The 25,781-nt window shown below is 35.7% G+C and overlaps 1 protein-coding gene across 6 annotated transcripts in view; it reads right to left on the bottom strand.

Annotated features, from left to right (window-relative positions):
• Positions 1-25,781, bottom strand: part of OMA1 (OMA1 zinc metallopeptidase) — a 77,625-nt gene that overhangs the window by 14,717 nt on the left and 37,127 nt on the right. For 5 of the 6 annotated variants that reach the window (XR_004274660.1, XR_004274662.1, XR_004274661.1 and 2 more), the window contains exon 8: positions 17,807-17,956. The exons of the other annotated variant lie outside the window; for it this stretch is intronic. Coding sequence is in view for 2 of the 5 variants with exons in the window: in XM_032296852.1 (XP_032152743.1) it covers positions 17,807-17,956 (150 nt within the window). In the remaining 3 variants the exon portion in view is untranslated. The remainder of the gene's footprint in view (positions 1-17,806; positions 17,957-25,781) is intronic. 6 annotated transcript variants of the gene reach the window in all.

The raw sequence follows: 25,781 nt of genomic DNA, 5'->3' as shown, positions 1-25,781 counted from the left end.
GAGTAAATAGATCTTAGAGATACCTCTGTGGTATCTCTAGGAGACCTGAAAACAATCATTCAGATTTAAAAAGACTCTATGAGTGACTTTTTCAAGAAAAGGTAAACTGCAGAATATAGATGACTGAATATACTGAAAAAAGATATACATAACTGATACAGTCTTGGGTAGAATTGATGCTAATAACCTAGTGATATGGTTTGGCTATGTCCCCACCAAATCTCATCTTGAATTGTAATCCCCATAATTCCCACATGTCATGGAAGGACCTAATGGGAGGTAACTGAATCACGAGGGTAGATTCTTCCCATGCTGTTCTCATGACAGTGGTTAAGTCTTACGACATCTGATGGTTTTATAAAGGGCAGTTCTCCTGAATACATTTCTTTGCCTGCCCCCATGTAAGACTTGATTTTGCACCTCATTCACCTTCCACCATGATTGTGAGGACCATCCCCAGCCATGTGGAACTGTGAGTCAATTAAACCTCTTTCCTTTATAAATTACCCAGTCTCGGGTATGTCTTCTGTCTTTATTAGCAGTATAAGAATGGACTAATATACCTAGAAAAGTAAACGAATCAAAATCATGACAATTTTTAACTTTAGGAAAAAGAAAACATTACAAAGGAATGGAAAGTAATCACAGTGTACTATGGGGCTCAGCTATGACTAGGGCTTACAGTTTAAAATATCAAATCTTGATGAAACCAAAAGTACAATTTTATCATACTGAGAAGGGGAGAGCTGTATGTGTGTGAGCATGCACAGGGTGTGACACTGGGAAGAGGGGGCTTACGTCTCATCCCACACAGTGGAAAATGAATAAGGCTCAAAATTGAAGTTAGGTAGTAGCAACATAAGCATGTTATTTAGACACAGTGTAAAATACCAAAAGAATCATCCAATAGAATTGGAAATAGTTACTCCTGAAACTGACGGCAGTTCTTAGAACTATTTAACTCTTTAAAGTGGGTATGTGGGTAATTTTAAGACATAACGACCAAAATAATTTTTAAGGAAAAATGGTCTTCATAGTTAAGGAGTTTTAAAAGAAAGACATTTAGGAGGAAAAACTAATTTAGTTTTTTACTACTTCTGGCTTTTTGATATTGATGTGTCTTAACAAGGGAAGTAAATAAGGCAGTAGAGGAAACAGTGTTTGGGGGCTGGTAAAATTTTAGAAAGACTGTCCAGGCAAGGCCTCACTGATAAGATAATGACTTGGGGGTCAAGAGAGGGACAGACCTGAAGAACATGAGAAAAGAGACCATGTAGCGACCTAGGAAAAAAACATTCCAAGAGGGAGCTGTGAGTACAAGGGAGAAGGGAGTGTGCCAAGGTGTTTCAGAATAGTGAAGAAGCAGGTACAGCTGGGTGGAACAGGGTAGAGGGCAGGAGGAGATTATGTAGGACCGCACAGATCACGCTAAGAATTTTCAGTTTTACTCTAAACAACCTGCCTCTAATATTTGTGGGGTCCATGGCAAGAATGAAAATGGAGGCCCAGATACCATGTATCTAAACACCTAAAAGCAGTAAATCAAGCTAATACACTACTACATAAAATCTGTTCATTCTCCTACTTTGAGGAATACACATTCAAAATTACCTGGAAGTCCAGGTGCAAATTCAGAATTCTTGAATTTTAGGACACATAATATTGCAGGGAGCTTACTGTAGCTCTTGCTACTAGCCTGCCATCTGCCCCCTTTCCCAGCCCTAGCTTATCTGGCACTGTAAAGGGCCTTGCGTGCATGTGTTCAAGGAAGAGGTCCACGTGGGCCCTGAAAGCAGGCTCAAACATGTTTGGGCAAAGAATTCCATCATCCCAGATACCTTGAGTTGGGTGTGGTAGGGGCACTGGTTCTTGAGTCCCACAGGAGAGGGGGACTTGTAGTTAGAGGCAAGCCAGATAGGCGTCCTCTAAGTGAATGGGGTCAGGGGAGAAGCTTGGGTCTAGGAGCACTTCTAGCTCTGATGAGGCTATGAGTTACCAAAGTAAGCAGAGGGTTTGAAAAAGCATTACTTAACGTGAAATTCTTTGGTGGCAGGGGCCTTGTCTTATTTTTCTTTGTATTCCACAGCAGATATAAGATATTGCTCATTTCAACTGAGTGTCAAGTAAGCGTTTAAGTAAACTGAATTGACATAACAAGAAAACGTTTCCCAACTATAGCACTTATAGCACTTAAGTAAACAGAAAGTCAGACCATCAGCTAAATAGTGACCTACTGTCCAAATGGGGATACCTCTGACAATGAAAGGAGATGCTAGTGAGATTTACAATGAGACATCAGGCATAAGCCAAGACTGTCTCCGCAAAACTGGGATGCAGTCACTCTTGCCTTAGCTCCTTTACAACATGTTAATTTTCTTTTCCAAGTGAGAAGTTTACCTGTCGTGGCTGCTGTATCAGTGTAGTGCCTATGTCTAAGCACTGCACTGGTATCAGTAAAGGGGGAAAGTATGGAGTCCAGCAGGTACCAGCTGGCACAGCTGAGTTTGGCAATGAGAGATGCAAAGCAATAAAGAGAGGAATAGGATGTCATCCCCTCTGATCTTTGGGTGTTCAGTAAAAACTCTTCTCTTTTCCTTAAATTCCCTTATTCAGTCTTTTTGATACAACAGATACTTAGAACACCACAGTGAGTAAGATGCCAGGTACACGTCGGTCAGAATAGTCATGGTCCCTGCTCTCACGCAATTTACTTTGTATTTCTCCATTAATGGGCATTAGAAATGTTCTCACAGTTGTGTCTATTTGGCTTTTATAAATTACCCTGCTATAAAAACCTTTGTTTTTAAAAAAAAAATCTTATTTTCTTACCTCCATTTGGAGTTACGTGAAGTCTAACCCTCAAAATAGAATGACCTAATCAAAGAGTTAAGAGCAGATAGATTATAATTTTTATTATATAGGGCCAAACTGCTTTCTACCAGAAAGGCTTTATGAACCTTTAATGTCACCAGCAATACAGCCATACTTGAGTTATTCATAGTTATTCACATAAGATTTCATTACTTTTATCTAGGTAACTATGTAATTTCAAATCTCAGAATCCTTACAAAATATCAGGTCAATTTTACATGTGAGGAAACTGAGTCTCAGAGAAGTTAAATGCCGGGCAAGGAACAAAAAGCTGGCTTGGTAAATGTTTTTAACAGCTTTATTTGCTAAAACTTGGAAATAACCAAGATGTCCTTCAATAGGCGAATGGATAAGCTACCAGATATCCAGACAAAAGAATATTATTCAGATCTAAGAAGAAATTAACTATCAAGCTATGAAAAGATATGAGGAACTTTAAATGCATATTGCTAAGTGAAAAACACCAATCTGAAAAGGCTACATGATTCCAACTACATGATATTCTGGAAAAGGCACAACTATGGAGACAGTAAAAAGATCAGTGGTTGCCAGGGGCTTAGGGGAGGGAGGAATGAGTAGGCATAGAGTGTATTTTTAAGGTAGTAAAACTACTCTGCGTGATACTATAATGGTGGACACATGTCATTATACATATATCAAAATGCACTGAACTTACAGCACCAAGAGTGAACCCTAATAGATTTTGGGTGATAATGATGAGTTAACATAGATTCATCAATTGTAACTAATATTATCACTCTGGCGTGGGATTTTGATAGTATGGGAAGCTGAGAGTGTGTGGGGGCAGACATATAAGGGAAATCTCTATACCTTCTACTCAACATAGAAGTTGAGGCTTTAGAGTCTAAAAATAAAAACTAGAGTCCACTATTTAAAAAAAAAAAAAAGCTGGTCTGGAAGTAAAAATGCTGGGTTTAGAACCTGTTTTGTTTTTACTGCTTTTGCCCTACATTTTTTGTGCTCATGCTTTTTTGCACCAAATGATGTTTCTTGAGTAAATTTTTTACTGAATAAATGTACTCTGGAGACGTCTGAGCTAGGTTTCTTTAATTGCTAGAAACACTACATATTCTTCACACAGGTTTTCTATCACTACTTATTCATATGTGAACTGTTTCTCCTCTCCAACTATCTATCAGGTAGAATCCTGTTATGACCATACGTATTTCTATCAAATCTTCATCTATTTTGCATAGTAAGATATTATTGGATGTCTTAGTAACTTATTTTTCTTTTTTGCTTTCCTTTCCATATTTATCTTATTACATTTCAGGGAGGCAATGTCTTTTGTTTTTATAAATTCTAATCTATTTTATTAAATATACCTTCATCTCCTCCAAAGTGAGCAAAATTTTCCCACCATATAGCTAGAATATGCCTTTCCACTTCCTTCACTTTGTTTTCTGTGTTTAACTCCATGCACTGTACATAATAGGCACTTAACAAACGCATGCTAAATTTTAAACAAACATTTATAGAACACTAGCTATGAATAAATCATTACGATAAATGTCATAGAGAAAATACTCTTAGGAGTTTACCATTTAAGAAAAAGCAGAAATGTACTCTAAAGCAAGAATATATGGTTCTGAGACTCCTAAGGAACGTTTGAAGTTAAATATAGAATTTACCAGCCTAAAGACTACAACTAGAAGTGAAAGAAACATCTATTGTTCACTTTCTATGTGCTTTCACTGTGTGAGGTATTTACACGTTATCTAAATCGACAACGGAATTTGAACCACTTTTGAAACCTTGGGCTTGGCATAGAATACTTAAAGTGTCTATGCCAAAGAGAAGAGGACAAGGGAGAGAAGGCAGCAGGACCTTACCTACAGAAATGCACACGTATGTACATCCAATATCTAGGAGATGTTCCTATCCTGATTTCACATATGAAGAAAACTGAAGGTTAGATTAGGAAACTTTCTTCAAGTTAGATGGCTGAGTGAGAATTAAAACCCAACAGTCCTAAGACCACTGTTATCTTTACATTACTATTTCCTGTGAGCATCTTTCTCCCATTACCAACTATTAATTTCCTACATGCTAAATTTCTATAAGGGAGTGGAGGTACTGTTCAATTCTACTGCCAATTTTTCTACTTTTCACCCACTATTGTATTGCTTATCTTGCCTATTATTACACATCATGCAATCATTTAACAAATATTCACTAAGCACCTCAAATTGTCATAAGTACTATAGATACAGCAGTGTACAAAGGCCTTACATTCTAAGGTAAAAGCCAATAAACTACTAAGGTAATTTCAGTAAGTGAATGAAGAAACTAAACAGTGAGGTGCGGTGGACAGTGAGTACATGGAAGCGAGGCTATTTGAGATTGTGGGATCAGAGAAAGCTTCCCCAGGACAGTGACATTTGCCTAAAGAACTGAGGGAAGAATGTTTCAGACAGAGAAATCAGCAAGTAGAGGAGCTGTAAGGAGGACACTACCTTGACGTGGAATGGCTAGACCAAGGAAAGACTAAGGAAAGGGGCATATGGAGAAACTGGAGAGCTAAATAGTGGCCAAATTACATGAATGGAAGACCTAGGAAGAGTCTGGATTTTTATTCTAAGTTAGATGAGAAGCCATTAGAGGGTTGTAGGCAAGGAGAGGACGTTAAAATGATAACTCTGGCTGCATACTGAAAATAGGTTGTTAGGAGTTGAGGTGAAACGTGACATCAGAAGATTAAAACAGGAAATGACTGCAGTAACTTGGGAGGAGATGATGGTGACTTACGAGGAAAGTAGCAGTGGTGAAGTTGAGAAGGGCACAGATTCTGAACATACTTGTCGAACAGTCAACAAGATTTTTTCATGAATAGGATACAGAAGTGAAGGAAAGAGAAATTGAAGATGAGTCCTAAATTTCCTCTTCTGTGTTAACAGCTTTTCTTTTATGATGCTTCTCATGCATCTGAGGATAATTAACTTGCTCACAGTAAATAATTATTGTAACGTAATATAGTACTGTTTGTCAATTAATGATCCCAGCCCATAAATTCTTTTAAAGTTATTGTTTTTATCAAATTGTCAAAAAAAATCATTTATGCTCATAAGATGAATCAGAAACTTAATAACATAGCTTTCTATACTTTGAAGGTAGAACTAATTAGTAACTAGGCAATTGCTCTCTGAACTTTTGAAAAAATTCTCCAAATGAAATTCCATTCTAGTTAGGCATCCTTTTCTTTGTTAGTTTATTATGACTCTATGGGTTTCTAATACAGTTTTTAAAATTTGATTTATTTATGCCTCACTCATTTCTAAAATTAATTTGAGGAGCTTCATTCTAGCTATAATTTCTACTCCTAGCTGCATCTACTCTGGCAATTCCCCTCCCCACTCAATGCAAACACACTTTAATTACTTCTGATTTTGACCTGAGCTATTAATCATCTAACTAAAAATAACATTCTCTCAAATATTTTAGTTTCTTGTATGTTACCGTACCTCTTCTCCTGATCCTATTTACACTTTACTTTGTCTAACTAAGCTAATGATTATGACTTTGACTAAATTTCCCAAAGAATCAACTACTGACATTTTGCTTATTTCTGCTTAATCTTATATATAATATTTTCCCTATTTGAACACTTATATTTCCATATTTCTTTTCTTTTTCTTTCTAATATAGACATTTAAGAAAATTTTTAAAATACAAATTTAGCAAAAGCTCATGAAAATATAACTACATCATTATAAAGTTTATTGAATTTAAGGCATCCCCTTGTTGTCTATAGATTTCTCCCTTGCTTTACACGTGTGGAATTTTAATTTTCATGTGGTTATCCATTTTTTAATTTTTGTTATATTAGTTTTGCTATACTATGTTCTGATGACTGGAACCAAAACTTTTTGTATGTGTGTATGTATATATGTATGTATTTATTATTTCAATGGGTTTTTGGGAAACAGGTTGTGTTTGGTTACATGAGTAAGTTCTTCAGTGGTAATTTCTGAGGTTTTGGTGCACCCATCACTCAAGCAGTGTACATAGTACCCAATGTGTAAATCTTTTATCCCTAACTCCCTTCTCACTATTTCTCCTCAGTACCCAAAGTCCACTGTATCATTCTTATACCTTTGCATCCTCATATGAGTGAGAATATTACATTTTTATATTATGTACAGATATTTTTGTCTAAGTTTTATGATCAATATTTTCATGAAAGATATGTGTGTATTTGAAAACATATTCCTTTTTCAGGATGAGTTCATGACCTTTGCAGGGACATGAATGAAGCTGGAAACCATCATTCTCAGCAAACTAACACAAGAATAGAAAACGAAACACCACATGTTCTCACTCGTAAGTGGGAGCTGAACAATGAAAACATATGGACAGAGGGAGGGGAACATTACATACCAGGGCCTGTCGGGGGTGGTGGCAGGGTAGGGGAGGAATAGCATTAGGAGAAATACCTAATGTAGATGATGTGTTGATGGGTGCAGCAAACCACCATGGCATGTATATACCTATGTAAAAAACCTCCACGTTCTGCACATGTATCCCAGAACTTAAAGTATAAGAAAAATAAATAAATAGAAACTATATTCCTTTTTCCTAGCATTTAGTTTCTTATGCCGCTTAAATCTTGTTTTTCATACTATTCAACTGAATTATTTGGTAATTCCTTACTTGATCTATGGTTTTCTAAGAATGGCAGGGTGCAAGCTACAGTCACAATTATATTTAAACAAACAAAACTGTATATTTTATCTAATTCCTGATTGTCAGTAGATTCTGGAAAGAGCACTGCTACAACTGAGCACGTCACTGACATATTGTTCTATGTGTTTCATTCACTAAGGATCTTCCATCGTAAAAAGCAAAGCTAGTTTTGCTAGATATCATAACAAAGTGTATTAGTCCCACTGTTTTTGTTTGGTTTGTTTCTTCCCTCCTAAACTCTTATACTTCCTCCAAAAGCAAGAAGTATAAGAGCTTAGGAGGAAAGAAACATATTCCTTACACTTAACAAAAAGCAAGGTATAAAGTCATTCTTACTCTTGTGTGTCTTTAAATTTTGTCTTTTTACCTAGGTAGCTTGTAAGAGCCTGTCTTTGCAATGATGATTAAACACTTCATAAATTTAAATATCTAAGCATTGTCATTTCAGGGCGTCTCTTGGATGATACTCTGGGAATCTTCTAAAAATCCATCTTGAGAAATGTTACCTAAACCAAAAAATGTGATACAGAAACCACGATCAAAGAAATGAAGACATGTATAAATGAATGAATATATCTTTCCCATTGTTATATGCAGCTTGGATTTCCTGGTGCCTTTTCAATATTATTTCATTTTTTTAGATTTTTTTTTTGTTTTTTTTTGCTTTCGGCATTTTAATTTGGTTGTGCTATGTTCCTCTATCTTCCGCATCAATGAGTCTTTGCTCTGGGGCATCAGTTCTGCTCTTTACAGCCTCCACTGAAAATTTTACAGGTTCTCTGCTGAATTCACAAGTTTAACAATTTTCTGAAATGGATGTAACTTACATTTGTGAAGTTGTTCTTTCAGCTTCTGTCACTTTCAGTGCAGTTAAATCAACCTTATCATGCCAGCTTCAGGTGGCACTGCTTCCATGATCTTGCCACCTTGGCTGTCCTCTCCAATAAAGTAAAATGTTTAAGTTTGAGCTGAGATTTGGTTTTGTTTTTCATATTTCTGCTCTTTAAAGCTTATCTCAATTGGGAACAATGAGTATTTCAGAGGCTTTGTTTTGGGTTGCTGTTGCTGAATTAGTTTACATGAGGGTCCTTGTAGTGTTATTAGTTAAGGGTACTTAGATATTCAATAATCTTTTAAACAAGATAACCCTCATTTTCCGTTTCAACTCTGTTTTTCCAAGTCTTGTAAACTTATTACTCTGATTTTTTAAGTCTCTCTTACCTAACACTTAAATCTATTTTTGAATAAGAGAAAAGTATCAGCAACATCTTTAATTCTATTAGGGTTAATTTGGCTGGTCTGAGTTCTAAATAGAGTCTACATACATTTCTCGAGAAGACACACTTCTCAGGTTGTTTGAAAACCGATTATTTGTAGGGTGGTGCTAAATTATCACCACACAATCACTTGCTAGTCACAAGGAAGAAAATCACCTTTACAAGCAAAGGACCAGGCAATCACCAGCCAAACCACTGATGGCCTTCAGTATGACCAAATATTCCAATGCAAAGCACTATGAAGCATAGTTGCATCACCTGTAAAATATCCTTCCCAAAATTTAACTTCTATTTACAGACATATAGAAACAAGTTAGAAATATCATGAAGAAGCAATCAAGTAAATCCATAATCTACAATGTGGATTATATGTACATATGTACTCAACAAGTCAATGACAAGTTTTAAAACAAACAAAACAAAAGAGAGGGAGGCACTGTTCTAAAGACAAAAGGGCTTTAGGGATGTAAGGACCAAATGCAATGTGTGGATCATGAAGTATCCTAATTTAAACAGGCCAACTGTAAAACTGCTGACATAAGGAAATCTGAATATAGACAGAATATTTAATTTTAAGAAATTACTGAGTTTCCTTAGGCATAATGTTATGATTATGGAAAAAAATGATACTACTTTCTCAAATGCATACTAAAGTTGATGGAGTTCAGGACATATCATTCCAAAATATGACTCGAGGAGACTAGACTATGCCACCCCAAATATGCCTCTTTAGCATAATTCTCCACCTCTTGGAGAATTATTCATTCCGTATCTCCCAGGTATACAGGAAGTAAACATGTTAATAAACTTCCGTTTCTCTCTTGTCAGTCTGTCTTTTAATACAGGGGTTCATCTCAACTAAGAACTATGAAGCATAGAGAGAAAATTATTTTTCCTCCCTATAAAGCAATTAGGGGTGAAATGCCCTGATATCTGGGCTTTATATCAAAATATTGCTGGGAAAAACAGAGATGGGATAGATGAAGCAAGTGTACAAAAGGATTATACTGTTGAATATCAGTGAGTGAAAAATAGGGGCTTATTAAGCTTTCAAATTATTTGCTATCTTGACGTGTGTTTTAAATATTTATAATAATGGTAAACTAAAAGTTAAAAACAAAAAACTTTTTCCACTGTCTTCCATTCTCCTCTAACATTTTTGCATTCCTATAACTTCACCCCTGATTTTACGACTATGTTTTTAGATCTAAATAGCTTATGAGAGGTTTAAATGTTTCTCCTGGAAAATGAAACTAGTCTCTTTACTACCACCTCTATTTCCAACTCTCTTCCTTAATTTCTAAAAGCAAGCATATACTTTTCAGAAGGCCTAAGGAGTTGGGTGTCAATGACCCTAATCCAAAGACTCACTATGCAACAGATTTAACAGAAATTGATGAGATTAGTGGGTAACTACTTTAAAAGACACAAAAGAAATACAAGGATAATGCCTACATGGCTATTTAGTAACAGAACAAAAACTCTATAAAGGAAATCCCTAAGTCACTTCAGCATTCCTTACTGCCTATGTATATCTATGTTTCTTGAATTCTCTGTTGAACTAGTTATAACATATTATGGGTCACTCATTAATGAGTTAAATAAAATCTCAGAGATGTGTTCATTTTATATTTGAATGATTCATGATTTCACCATTTAAAAAATTATCCTTTAATTCATTTCATTTCCTTTCACAAACACTGCAATGGAAATTGGAGTCTTAGTTTTTGAAGTGTTCTAAAGTAATTAAGTATAAATAACAGAAGTAAATAATTTAAAGTAAATAAATATAGAATATTAAAAATTAAGGCCACCTTGACATAGGGCAATTATCCTCTGGAATGATAAAATAATTAGGAAAGGTCTTCAAGCAAACCTATGAAAACATTTTATAATCAAACACTCCTAACATATGAACATGATAAAAATCCTATCATTTGCAACAATATGGATATATCTGGAGGACATCATGCTAAGTGAAATGAGCCAGGTACAGAAAGAAAAATACTATATGGTCTCACTTATATGTGGAATCTAAAAAAGTCCAACTCAGAGAAATTGCAAGTAGAATAATGATTACCATAGCCTGGGGATGGGGGAATAGGAATGGGGAGGTATTGGTCAAAAAGTACAAAGTTTCACCAGCCTGGGCAACATGGCAAGATCACATCTCTACAAAACGCTAAAAAAAAAAAAAAAAAAAAAAAAAAAAAAAAGGAAAGAGAGAGAGAGAGAGAACGAAAAGAAAAGAAATGAAAAAACAGGCATCGTGGCATATCCCTACGCCCTAGCTACTCTGGAGGCTGAGGTGGGAGAATCGCTTTAGCCCAGGAATTCAAAGCTACAGTGAACTATGATCACACCGCTGCACTCCAGCCTGGGGGACAAAGCTAGAGACAGATGAACAGACAGATAAATAGATAAATAAATGAATATTAAAAAGTATAACGTTTCAGTTAGGAGAAATAACTTCTGGAGATCTACTGTACAGCACTGTTACTATAGTTAATAAAAATGTACTGTATACTTGAAAATTGCTCAGAGAATAGATTTTAAACATTCTTGCCACAAAGAATAAGCATGTGAGGTGATGAATATGTTAACTGGCTTGATTTAACCATTACACAATGTGTACATATACTGAAACATCACACTGGACTCCATAAATATATACAATTTAAGAAATTAAAAAATAAACACTTGCATTAAAAAAATAACTAGCTATATTTATTCCCAGTAACAACTAAAGTATTTACGAAACAACTGCTAATATACATCAGTACTCTGGCAGGCACTACATATCAAGTAAAACAGCAACTACTTTTTCACAAAAAAATAAAAGTAAGTTTTTTTAAAAAAAGAAAAAAATGGAAAAAATTAATGCCAGAGAGTTTTCATGATTGGATTAAAAGCTTTCTTTGAAAACAGAAAGGAAGACATTTCAAGGGGAAAAAAAATCACCTCTATATTTTTAGCATGTTTTTCTAAAAATATCATTACTTTCCCTTTTCCCCTCAAAAGCAATTTTTTTCTAATAGCCCATTCATTTCAGCTTCAAATAGATACACATCACATGTACCATAATGTTTTTTTTAAGGGTTTAGACAATGTTACTGTCAGGCTTCCTGGCTTTATATGATTCAGAGGCCAATTCAATTACAGTAGCTGCTATGATATTTGCCTTCCTCAACACTCTCTATGTCAGACAAAATGAAATTCTGTAAGGTGTACAGTGTATGTTTGTGTACATTGGCCAACAACGACATTTCACTTCAATGTTAAACACTCTCATATTTTCTGGTCATGAGATGTAAAATATTAATGATTTATTCATTTACTTTGTCCAATTATAAATGCATAAGAATGATTTACACATGAGTCCAAATCCCTAGCTTCCTGAAAGTGTAAAGGATACTAAATAAAATGAGATTAATATGAATATAGCCATCAAGTGATTCTCATATCTAAAAATTGAATGAAGTGAATTTGATAAAGATTTTTCAAGTTTCTGAATAAAACTGGCATTGAAAGCTCTAAAACATTTAAAAAAATATCCTATTCAAATTATGATTATAAATGTAACCCTAAACAATGAATAAGTTAAAATTAAATATTTTTCCTATATGTTCTATCATTCTCCATACCCTTCATCCAATGAAGAGGGGATGGTAGAAACAGCATTGATAAATGGAGAATAAGAAATCCAGTTCTAAATGCTTTCAGTTTTAAAATAAATATTTGAAGCAGATTTCTCTTATTCATATCTAATCATGTTTTATAACAATCCTTATAGAAAAAAGTTAAATAAGGTGTCTCTTTCAAGGGCAAATTATAATATATATATAAAGTGTGAACAGGGTAACTATAATTTTAAAATTGTTATACTATTAAACATCAACAAATTGATACAACATCTGCTCTTCATTTTTTCAGCCGAGTTGTTATGATAATCAAAATATATAGAATATGTGTTTAACTGATTATTTCAAGTACATAAAATTATAACATATCAGCTTATTAACAACAAATAATATTACTACAAACCTGTATTTATCCTTTTTAAATGTTAGTACATCACAAGATTATATTTAACCAGGCAATCTACATGTTTTATCTTGAAATTCACATTTAAAAAAATGCAAATGTGAAAAAAGGTTTGCTTTTTTTTCTAATGTGAGGTGTTATCTTGACTTAAAAACAAAGCAAAAAAGGAACCGATCTATTTTCTGAACAATACACTATGCTAAAATGATCCAAAACTATATTATTGCACTGCTTTGTAGGTCACATCCTTTTCAAACATAAGCGACCCTGTCACTCCTCCAGTCCTCTGCTCAAATCCCTCCACTAGAGTCCCATCTCTGTGAACAAAAGCCAAAGTCCCTACAGGGGCGATAAGGCCCACGCCCTCCCCATTCCCTTGCTCACCCCATTAAACCCACACTGGTTTTCTTGTTGTTGCTCCTGCCCCATGGCCTTGAACCCTTCCCCAAGACAGCCACAAGCCTGGCTCCTTCACTTATTTCAAGTCTGTATTCAAGTATCAGCTTTTCAGTCAAACCTTCTCTGGTTGATGACTGACCTCATTTTACACTGGTATTCCAGCACCCCTCCCATCTCTGCTCACACATAACTGTCTACTAAGGACTCATGTGTTCCTATAAAATTCATATTTTGAAGTCCCAACCTCCACTGTAACTATATTTGGAAATAAGGCCTTAAAGGAAGTGACTAAGGTTTAATGAGGTCTTAAGGGTGGGGTCCTGATCCAACAGGATTAGTAGTTTTATGAGAAGAGACATGAGAGAGCTGTCTCTCCCTCTCCTTTGCTCCCTACTCCTGCCGCCAGTACCGAATTTACTGTCTGTCTCCCTTTATTGCAGAATAAGCTTCGTGAGGACAGGGATTTTTGTCTATTCATATCACCTACAACCTGGCATATAACAGATGATCAATAAATATTTGTTGAATGCATAAAGTATATATTTAAAACATCTTAAAAGTTGATAAGCTACAGTAAGAAACAATATATTTTTGTGACGCTATTCAAAGGATCTAATAAGAAATAAAAATACACAATCTTCAATAAGCTAAAGTTTAAAAATCAAATGATCAAAATTTGTGTTGTAATCACAGAATCCTACTTTCTTGGTTCTCCTTCTATGAATCTGACCCAACACAGGCTCTGTCTTCCTCTCACCCATAAATGTGGAAAATATGGAATACTGTTACTTTGAACTTTTTCTCTAATCACTTCCTACATGAACTCATCCATTCTCATTGCTTCAACTATCGCTTTTTTTTTAAGATGACTCTGAAACTCTGAAATCTTCATCTCTGGCCTGGACTTGTCTGTGCACTCTAGTGCTATATTCACAACTGCCTTTGAGGGGAACATCACTTCACCAAACTGCTAGAGATGTCGAAGGGCAGAATCCTTACATAGAACATAATGTACTCACTTGAGTAGAAAAAAAATGCTACATAAAATATAATTTTAAAATGTAGTAGTAGTATAAAGACTCACTTAATTCTATATACTGTCTGAGAAACTGCCTTCTTTCATTATAGAAATTAGACTATGATAATAGGGAATTCCAATCTTTGAGTTATGACTGTGTATTCTAATTAACAATATACCTGTGTACTAACAGTTTCACTTCAACCACTCAGTTATTCCCAATATTGCAATAAAGTTTTATTACCTTCAAATTGAATTTAATCACTTGGGGTGGGGAATATAAGAAATTATATGAGGTTTTCAAATTAAGTTTCTGAACTAGGATAGTTTATTTTTAGAAGAAAAATGTCTCATGTCTTTGTCTTCATCACTGACTCCCAAATAACATTTGTTTCTTTAGCCATTTTTCTTCCTACTCACTAATCAATTCATTATTAAAGACTTCTCTAAAGCACAGATTTTACCTCTCCAAAAAAGCTCAGTAATTTGATGATGAAATGACAATTCAGAATTTAGAAGTCTTCACATTAAAAGTTGGCTAACAGAATTCATTATCCAATTTAAACGAACCACATATTTTTAGAATTTCATTGAGCAAAAAGAAAAAGAAAAAAAATCCAGGAGAAAATTATACTGTTACTATGCCATTAGAGATAGGCAGACCTTCCAGGGTGCAATAAAGTCTCTGGGGCCTTGGATAGCATGAAGAAACCTCTTATAGTCAGTGATCCTCAGTACCAATCAGTTACTGATGAAATACATGATGTCCCACGCCTATACTACCCTTTTAAGAGGAATAATTACTACATATTATATCAGGTAAATTTCACTGCTATTTCTTTCTCAAATATTTTTTCTTCAAGTTAAGAATATAAATTAAATCTAGTTAAGATAGGTGCTGATATAGACTGAATGCCTGTGTCCCCCCAGAATTCATATGTTGAAATTCCAGGTCCCAATGTGATGGCATCAGTAGGTGAGGGCCTTTGGGAGGCGATTAGGTCATAAGGGTGGAACCCTCATAAATGGGTTAGTGCCCTTATATAAGAGGCTATTGAGAACTCTCTTGCCCCTTTTAGCATGTGAGGTTATAAGGAGAAGATGGACGTTTATAAGCTGGGAAGTGGGCCCTCACCACACATCAAATCTGTTGGAAACTGGATCTAAGACGTCAGAGCCTCCCCAACTGTGAGAAGTAAGTTTCTGTTGTTCATAAGCCACCCAGGCTATGGTATTTTGTTATAACAACCTGAACAAACTAAAATAGGTGTTAAGAAGCCATGCTCAACTGTCCTCAATGCTCACAAAAGGCACAAAGTATGCCTAAACTACCAACAAATCCTGTCATCACTCCTCTCAAAAAATATCCAGAATCTGACCAATGCTCTCTCCCTTTTCTGCTACCAGATATCTTGGTCCAAGCCACCGTCATCTGTTACCAGGATTATGATAAGAGTCTCCTAAATAATTTCCCTGACTCCATCATTGCCCCACTACAGTCTGCTCCATGCCAGTGATCACAATAAAACATTAGTCAAATCAAGTCACTCCTCTGATCAATATCCTCGACTAGCTTTCCCATCACTTGAAGTGAAAGTCAAGTTCTTACAATGGCTTAGAAGAACCTTCGTGGTCTGGTCCCCCTTCACCTCATCTTAAACTGTTCTTCCTCTCTTTTACTCCCTTCAGCCCCAATGTCTTCCTTGCTACTCCTTGAACACATCAAACACACTCTCACTTCAGGTCCTCTGCGTCAGCAGCTTCCTCAGCCTGAAAGGCTCCCTCTCCCTCTAGACAGCTACAGGACTTGTTCCCGTGCTTCCTTCCAGACTCTGATCAGTGAGGCCTTCCTTGACAACAGAACATAGACTAGTACCCCTTCTCTGCTGCCTGCCCTTCTCTAATACTTTTCACCTGCTTTATTTTTTCCCAAAGTGCTTATTATTGCTTGGCATACTGTATGTTTGTTTCTTATTTGCTTTACTTAACTAGAACGTTAATTCTAAGAGAACAGACTGTTGTGTTCTTTGTTCATTCCCTAGCAAGAGAATATAGAGTAGTAGATTATCAATAAGTATCAATAAATATTGATAAAATGAATGAATGGATAAATCTTGCACTAGTTTCTTATCCCAAACTAGATTCAGATTCATCTTCCTTCAAACTGCATACCACTAAATTTTTATTTTTCTTAGAATAAATCACATCCTTGTATTAAAAATCATTTTGTATGTATCTTAGCATCCTGTAAATATCAATAACGATGTCTTATTCCTCTTTGTATACCCCACATCTAGCATCATTTCTTTCTTTCTTTTAAGAGGTACTCAATATTTGTTCATTTGTTGGGCTGAATTTGAAGTCATACTAAAAAAGACTTCTTTTTTTTTTTGAGACAGAGTCTCACTCTGTCACCTAGACAGGAGTGCAATGGCGCGATCTCGGCTCACTGCAACCTCTGCCTTCAGGGTTCAAGTGATTCTCCTGCCACAGCCTCCTGAGTGGCTATTACAGGCGCACACCACCATGCCTAGCTAATTTTTGTATTTTTAGTAGAAACGCGGTTTCGCCAGTTGGCCAGGCTGGTCTCAAACTCCTGACCTCAGGTGATTCACTCACCTTGGCCTCCCAAAGTGCTAGGACTACAGGCATGAGAAAGATATTTCTATAATATACCTGGCTCTATTGTGCTATCCATTAGCACATGGCCCAGTACCAATTCTTAAATTGCTAAAAAAAAAATGTGCTGCTTTCATAACAACCCACCAAAATTTAATACGAGTGAGATAGAAAAGGGCGTGTAAGCTGGCTCAGAGATGCCTAATATCCATTTTGTACTGATATGGAAACCATGAAACACATCGGGAATGATGTCAACAAATCAAAAGACTTTCAGAGGATACTGAAAACTACTTGGAAGAAAGCTGCCTCAGCTTGACCTACTAATGAATTCTACAAAAAGAAAAGCCAGAGAGCAAATGGTTCCCTCTTATCTTTATAAAAAAAAAAAACCAGAAACAAACTAACATGAAGAGATTTTTCCTAAAAAAAAAAAACAAAAACAAATTCCAACATCACTACTACAATTAATATCCACTTGACCCAAAACTTTTACACAACTCATTAACTGGTATTTTTAACAAAAAGCTTAAATAACCAAGGAAAGATTAAATTATCATCAATGTTTAAAAAACGTAATATGCCTTGAGTTTTAAACTTTCATCAAGTCAGTTAAAATTAGAGTCTCATATTAAAGGGGTTAAACCTTTACTAGTAAGAAAAGTCAACCATACACAGTAATTTATTCTCTAAGACTTGTGGACAAGCAGAATTTTGCTTTTCAGTCAAACTTTTTGAAAACTAATCATCCATAATTATAGTCATCAAAACAGTTAATAGACTAGAACTCTTCTTACAAAGCAAAAGAAGTGACAGCATTACAAATAAATGATACGGTAAAAATAACATCCTTCCTTCTGTGGTGTCAACTCACCTGAGGTATAAGTCTATCCAAGTGCTCAACTCGATTGCCATGAGAAGGGTGTGTAGATAACCATTCTGGCATCTTGGGTTGCCCATGCAGGCTATCAACAAACTCCATTTGCTGCCAAAACACTGAACTGGCTCTTATGTCCACACAAGCCTAAAACCAAAATTAGTAAAGCCACACAATGAGCTCAGTTTTGAGAATATTTTCTTAAAAACATGACTTTATGTCACCACATGCTTTAAAATCATTTTCTATCATCATTTTAATAAAAGTAGAACATAATCATTGCTTAGAAAAAGACCCACCTCAAACAATATGATATCACAGTACAGAAATAAGAGAATGCCTGCCCTCCTCACATACAACATTCATAATAATCCTGCTCCCCAAAGATAACCCACTATTTTCAGTATGATGGATATAAAGAACATATATTAAGGGTAAAATATTATACACAAATTAAAAATTTGTTTTCATAAAAATAAGGTTTTTAAAATATAACCTATTAAAACATTAAAAAACTTTACTTCTATGCCACTAGATCAGAAAAAAAACTTCAAATAAACTTAAAAGAAGACATTTTTATTGTGTACATCAATTTACCCACTTTTCTCAATGTATATGGAGAATATACTTAATTCATATTATACCTTATAAAATACAATACCTTGTAAAAGTACAATATAAAAGTACATTAGTACTTTTTAGAAGACTATATGTAGATTTTGTGCATGTGTATGCACAATTCCATCATACGCTCAAATATATATACCCAGACATATATAATTGTATATGCCCAGAACATATCTGGGAAGCTATTTAAGAAATGTTTAATAGTAGCTACCCTAAGAATGTACCTGAGGTATTTGATAGTGGAGAGGGAGCAGGACTTTTATTAAAATATATTAATTTAAATATATTAAAATACATTATTGTATAATTAAAATTATTTTAAAATCCTCCATAAGGTGGATTATTAATATTTTATTAATTTGTTCAATTTATTCACATTTCTTAACTTATTCTTTCTATAAGACGTAACTGGAAAACAAGTAATTATATTTCCCAACCATTTTACTTTTGATTAAAACTAAGAAAAATATATATGTATTATATTAACTAAAATGTTCCCTCAAAAACGCTTATAATAATGTAATTGTGAAATCACAAAGGCAAATATATTAATAGAACACTGCATGCTAGTCAACAACCATCCTACATAATTTCTTAACAAATACCATTAAAACATTTCCAAATGTTAGCAAAATAAATAAAGAAGTTTTAAATGCAAGTAAATCTTATTAAATATTTAAAGAAATATAATTCTTTAAGATCTCTGAGTATTTTAAGTTGAAAAGAAGTCAAGGTACTTTATACACTGCTGCAAAGATATGGATATACATATTTATATGTATATAAACAGGAATATACAAGATAAATGTATATCACAAACATAAATATGATTCATGTTTGTACACATAAGTACAAATCTATATATGCAAGATGTGTGTGTGCTTATGTATAAAATATGTTTGTAACATAACTACCTACACAGAAATAATTATTTGATGTTGAATTAGAAATACACAGGGGAATATGCACCTCAATAATAGGTAATCACATTCACAATAAAAATACAAGCTGAGAGTAACAAGTATTCTTCTAAAATAATCCATTAAAATATAAAATCATTTGAAAGAATTCTAACACAAACAAAAAAACCCTCTGAAAACTGGAAGATAAACATTTCAATGGACTACAAATTCATGAATTATCTAATATGAAGTCTATCTGCTATATAAGCAAAAAGCATACTTATCTAATTTTTTAAGCCTAAAACTGTTAATCAAAAGACAAAACATTTCCTTATTCAATCTCTAAGTAACACAGTTGAAGGAAATCTTTAAAGCAATATTTGATATGCAGAAATAGAAAAAGAAATTAATTATCCCAACAGACTAGAAAGTATTCCAAACTAAAAATATTAAAAAGGGACTTGAGATGTCTACTTTAATGTTAAGATAAGAGTGTTGAGTTTGTCTATATTTCTCAAACCCAGTTCAAAGACCCATTAAAGTCAGATAATTGTGTTTCCAAAATGAGTATCTGATTTACATTTTTCCAACTTAGGAAAAATAAGTAACAGGGTGGACATCAGCAAGATGGAAAAATAGGAAGCCCTGAACCCTCCTTCCCCATATGAACACTCTGATTCAAAAATAATATACAAATTCCCTTTGTGAGAAATCCTGAAACTAGGTGCAATGCTCTGCACCTGCACAAGTATGAAACAAGCCACATCAAACCTCGTAAAAAATTGGAGATACCCTCTCACCATAATCTCCAAGAGCTATTATGTACCTCCGATATGGCACCACATGATCATAAGAACACCTGCAGCTCCCCACCACTCCTTAAGGAAGGAAAAAGTTGGCTTGTATATCTAACATTCCAACTTTTCTAAGAGCTGCCCTAGGAACTGGCTTTTGTCTTGCCACCCTTGTAGCACTGATGGAATCTAGAACACTCTAGATGACAGGGGGCCAGTAATAACAGCAACAGCAGTTTGAATAAGCACACAAGCAGTTGCCATACTCTCTCCCTAAGGTTCAGCATCAAGTGAGTTGGAGAAAAACTCCAAAGCCCAGCCTCTCCCAGGGCAGGGATGGGGGAGAAACGGTAGATCACATGTCCAACACTCTAACATTTCTGAGGGCTGCCCAAGGGACTGGCTTCTGTCTCATCTGCCTTGGAGCACTGATAGGACACAGCATATGGACCAGATGGACCAGATATGACCCTAGATGCCTAGGGACTGCTAAGAACAAAAATAGCAGTTTGTACTAGCATGAAAGTTTGAGAGATTCTCAGAATCTCTGCTGTGCTGACTAGTGAAGATCTTCTCCCGTACAAAGAGTCTGTAAAGACTAAGAGAGGTTGCTGTTTTTTCCTAATGTGTAGATATCAACGATAAGAGTCAAAAAATAAACAGAAAAATATGTAACAAAAGAACAAGATAAATCTTCAGAAACTGACCCTAATGAAAGGGAAATATATTATTTATCTGACAAGAGAATTCAAAATAACCTTCATAAAGACACTCAATGAGGTCAGAACAACGCATGAACAATGTCAGAATTTCAACAAAGACTCAGAAAATGTAAAAAAGTACCAAACAGAAATTCTGAAGCATACTCTCAAACAACACACTCCTGAACAGCCTATGGGTCAAAGGAAAAAAAGAAAGGAAAATCATCTTAAGACAAATGAAAATGAAAACACAATATAACAAAACCGATGGGCTACAGCAAAAGCGGTTCTAAGAGGATAGTTTATAGTGATAAACACCTACATTTTATAAAAGAAGAAAGAAAACAAATAAACAACCTAATCTTATACCTGTAGGAACTGAAAAAAAAAAGAAGCCCAAAGTTAGCAGAAGGAAGGAAATAATAAAGATTGAAACAGAAATAAAGGCGAGAATTTAAAAAATAGGAAAAAACTTGAAACTAAGAGCTTTTTGGAAAAAATTTACAAAACTGACAAATCTTCAGAGTAATTAAGAAAAAAGAAGATTTAAGTCAACAAAATCAGAAATGAAAGAGGACACATTACAACATACCATTATAACTGATACCATACAAAGGATCATTAAGAGACTAATCTGAACAATTTTCCTCCCACAAATTGGATAACTTAGAAGAAATGGATAAACTCCAAGAAATATATAACCCACCAAGACTGAATAATAAAAAAACAGAAAATATGGACAGATCTATAACTAATGGAATTGAATCAATAATAAAAAAACCTCCCAACAAAGAAAAGCCCAGAACCAGATGACTTCACTGGTGAATGCTACCAAAAACATTTAAAGAATTAATGTCAATCACTCTCAAACTCTTCCAAAAAATTGAGGAGGGAAAACTTCCAAACTTATTCTATGAGGCCAGCATTAACCTGATACCTATGCCAAAGACAATAGCAAAAAAAATTACAGGCCAATATCCCTGATGAACATAAATGCAAAAATTCTTAACAAAATACTAGCAAACCAAATTCAAGAGCACATTAAAAGGAATCACACCTTATGACCAAGGAGGATTTTTTTTCCTGGTAATCAAGAATGGTTCAACACACAAAAATCAATTAATGTATTAATGTCATACACCACAGTAACAGAATAAAAAATCACATGATCATCTCTATAGATGTAGAAAAATCACTTGACAAAATTAAACACTCTTTCATGATAAAAACTCTCGAATACTAGAAATAGAAAAAAAATTATCTCAAGATAATTATGGTTATATATGAAAAGTCCACAGCTAGCATCACATTTCATAGTGAAAAACAAAATTTTTTTCCTCTAAGTGCAGGAACAAGGCAAGGATGTCCAATCTTGCCACTTCTATTCAACATAGCACTGGAAGTCCTAGCCAGGGCAATTAGGCAAGAGAAAGAAATAAAAGGCATTGAAATCAGAAAGAAAGAAATAAAATGATTTATCTTTTCAGGTGATATAATCTTATAAGTAGAAAACTAAAGACTCCACACACACAAAAACCCTGCTAGAACTAACAAAGTCAATAAAGTTAGGGTACAAAAATCAGCATACAAAAATCAGTTATGTTCCACACACTAACAACAAACTATCCAAACAGGAAATTAAGAAAATATTCCACTTACAAAAACATTAAAAAGAATAAAATACTTATTAAACCAAACTAAGGAGGTGAAAGGCTTATACACTAAAAACTATTTTTAAAAACTGATGAAAGAAATTAAAGACAACTCCAATAAATGGAAAGACATCCCATGTTCATGGATTGTAAGACTTAATATTGTTAAAATATCCATACTACCCAAGGTGATCTACAGATTCAATGAGATCTCTATGAAAATCCCATTGCCATTTTTCTTATAGAAACAGAAAAAACAATCCTAAAATTCATATGGAACCACAAATGACCCAAAATAGCCAAAGCAATCTTCAAGATGAGGAAGACTAGATGCATCATGCTTCCTGATTTCAAAATATATTGCAAAGCTACAGTAATTGAAACAGTATAGTATTTGCATAAAGACAACCACTCAGTCAACAGAAAATAACAGAGAACTCGAAGTTAAGCCCACACAAATACAGATCTTTAACAAGGCTACCAAAAATACACAATGGGAGGCCAGGCATAGTGGCTCATATCTGTGATCCCAGCACTTTAGGAGGCTGAGGCACATGGATTGCGTGAGACCAGAAGTCCAAGACCAACCTGGGCAATATGGTGAAATCGTCTCTACAAAAAATTAGCCAGGTGTGGTGGTACATGCCTGTGGACCAGGAGGCTGAGGTAGGAGGATCACCTGAGCCTGGGAAGTCGAGGCTGCATTAAGCTGTGAGCATGCCCTGTACCCCAGCCTGGATGACAGAGCAAAACCCTACTCAAAAACACACACATGCATACACACAAACACACACACACCCTTCACAATGAAGAAACAGCAGTTTCTTCAACAAATGGTGCAAGAAAAACTGAATATCCACATGCAAAAGAATGAAAGTGGACCCTTATCTTACACTACATACAAAAACCTACTAAAAATGGATTAAAGATGTAAACATAAGATCTAAAACTATAAAACTCCTAGAGGAAAATATAAGGGAAAAGTTTCATGACTTTGGTCTTGGCAATGATTTTGTAAATATGACACCAAAAATACAGAAAATGGAAGGCAAAAATAGACGAGTGGAACTACATCAAACCAAAAAGCTCTGCACAGTAAAGGAAACAGAGTGAAAAGGCAATCTATGGAATGGGAAAAACCATTTGTATACCAAATATCTAATAAAGAGTTAATTTCTAAAATACATAAGGAATTTCTACAACTCAATAGCAAAAAAACTAAAAACCCAATTTAAAAATGGGCAAAGGGGGAGAAGATCCAAGATGGCCAAATAGAAACAGCTCTGAATTGCAGTTCCCAGTGAAAACGCAGAGGGTGAGTGATCAACACATTTCCAAATGAATTTATACTGCCCACAGACCAGGAGATTCCTGGGCGGAAAAGCGCCATGAGTCTCCAGCATGGCTGTTTTAGCTGGTGCAGCGGGACTCCGCACAAAAACTCACACAAATCTGAGCGCAGCTTCAACTGGCGCGTGGAACGCCTGGGAGACAGAGTCGACCATTGAACTGAAAAAAAGGGGGCTGCAACAGGGAGCCAGGTGATCTGGCTTGGCCGGTCCCACCCCCACAAAGACCAGCAATCTGAAACGCTCTAGACTGAGAGTTTCACAGCAAGCACAGCTGGACACGGGACAGTCCAGCTCTCTGGGGGGAAGGGCATCCGACATTACCGAGGCAGTCCACCACTACCGAGGCAATCCACCATTACCAAGGCAGTCCGCCATTACCGAGGGAGTCCACCATTACTGAGGCAGTCTGCCATTACAAATACAGTCCACCATTACTGACACAGACTGCCATTACTTAGGCAGTTCTAACTATTCCTCTATAAACAAAACTGCAAGGAAGTTGACACAGCAGCTGGGCAGAGCCCACAGCAGCTCAGCAATGCCTCTGCTGGCAGACTGTCAGGAGGCTACCTCCCTGCTGGTCAGAGCATCCCTGAAAAAAGGCAACACCTCATCAGGAACTTATAAATAAAGCCCCAACTTCCTAGGACAGAGGATCTGGGGGAAAAAAAAAAGCGTTTATGAGTTCCGCTGCAGCAGACTTAAACGTACCGGCCCAGCAGCTCTGAATGGAACAACGGAGCTCACAGCTCAGCACTTGAGCTCCTATAAGGGACAGGCTGTCTCCTCAAGCAGATCCCCAACCCCGATATATCCAAAGAGACACCTCATAAAGGAGAGCTCAGGCTGACATCTGGAAGATATCCTTCTGGGACAAAGATAACAGAAGAAGAAATTGGCAGCAACCCTTACTGCTCTGCAGCTGCTGCAGGCAATCCACAGGCAAGCAGGGTCTAGAGCGAACCTCCGTTAGTTCTATAGAAGAGGGACCTGACTGTTAGAAGGAAAACTAAAAAACAGAAAGAAATAACTTCAACATCAACAAAAAGGTGTCCACTCAGAGATCCTATCTGAAAGTCAACAACCACAAAGACCACAGGTAGCTAAATCCACAAATATGGAAAGAAACCAGCACAAAAAGGATGAAAATACCCAAAACCAGAATGCCTCTCCTCCTCCAAGGGATCACAACGCCTCCCCAGCAAGGGAATAAGGCAGGATGAAGAATGATTCCGATGAATTGACAGAAACAGACTTCTGAAGGTGGGTAATAACAAACTTCTCTGAGCTAAAAGAACAGGTTCTAACCCAATGCAAAGAAACTAAGAACGTTGAAAAAAGGTTTGACGAAATGCTAATGGTAATAAACAGCCTAGAGAGGAATATAAATGAACTGATGGAGCTGAAAAACACAACACGAGAACTTCGTGAAGCATACACAAGTTTCAATAGCCAAATCGGCCTAACAAAAGAAAGGATATCAGAGATTGAAGATCAACTCAATGAAATAAAACGAGAACGCAAGAATAGAGAAAAAAGGGTAAAAAGAAATGAACAAAGCCTCCAAGAAATACAGGATTATGTGAAAAGACCTAATCTACGTTTGATAGGTGTACCTGAATGTGACAAAGAGAATGAATCCAAGCTGGAAAACACTCTTCAGGATATTATCCAGGAGAACTTCCCCAGCCTAGCAAGGCAGGCCAATATTCAAGTCCAGGAAACACAGAGAACACCACAAAGATATTCCTCAAGAAGAGCAATCCCAAGGCACATAATTGTCAGAATCACCAGCGTTGAAATGAAGGAAAAAATGCTAAGGGCAGCCAGAGAGAAAGTTCGGGTTACCCGCAAAGGGAAGCCCATCAGACTCACAGTGGATCTCTCTGCAGAAACCCTACAAGCCAGAAGAGAGTGGGGGCCAATATTCAACATCCTTAAAGA

The sequence above is a fragment of the Sapajus apella genome, unplaced genomic scaffold (assembly GCF_009761245.1).
Source record: "Sapajus apella isolate SASKATOON/1434 unplaced genomic scaffold, GSC_monkey_1.0 scaffold36, whole genome shotgun sequence".
NCBI lineage: Eukaryota > Metazoa > Chordata > Mammalia > Primates > Cebidae > Sapajus > Sapajus apella.
The sequence above is the reverse complement of the archived record's forward strand: the minus strand, read 5'-3'. Positions and strand labels throughout refer to the sequence as shown.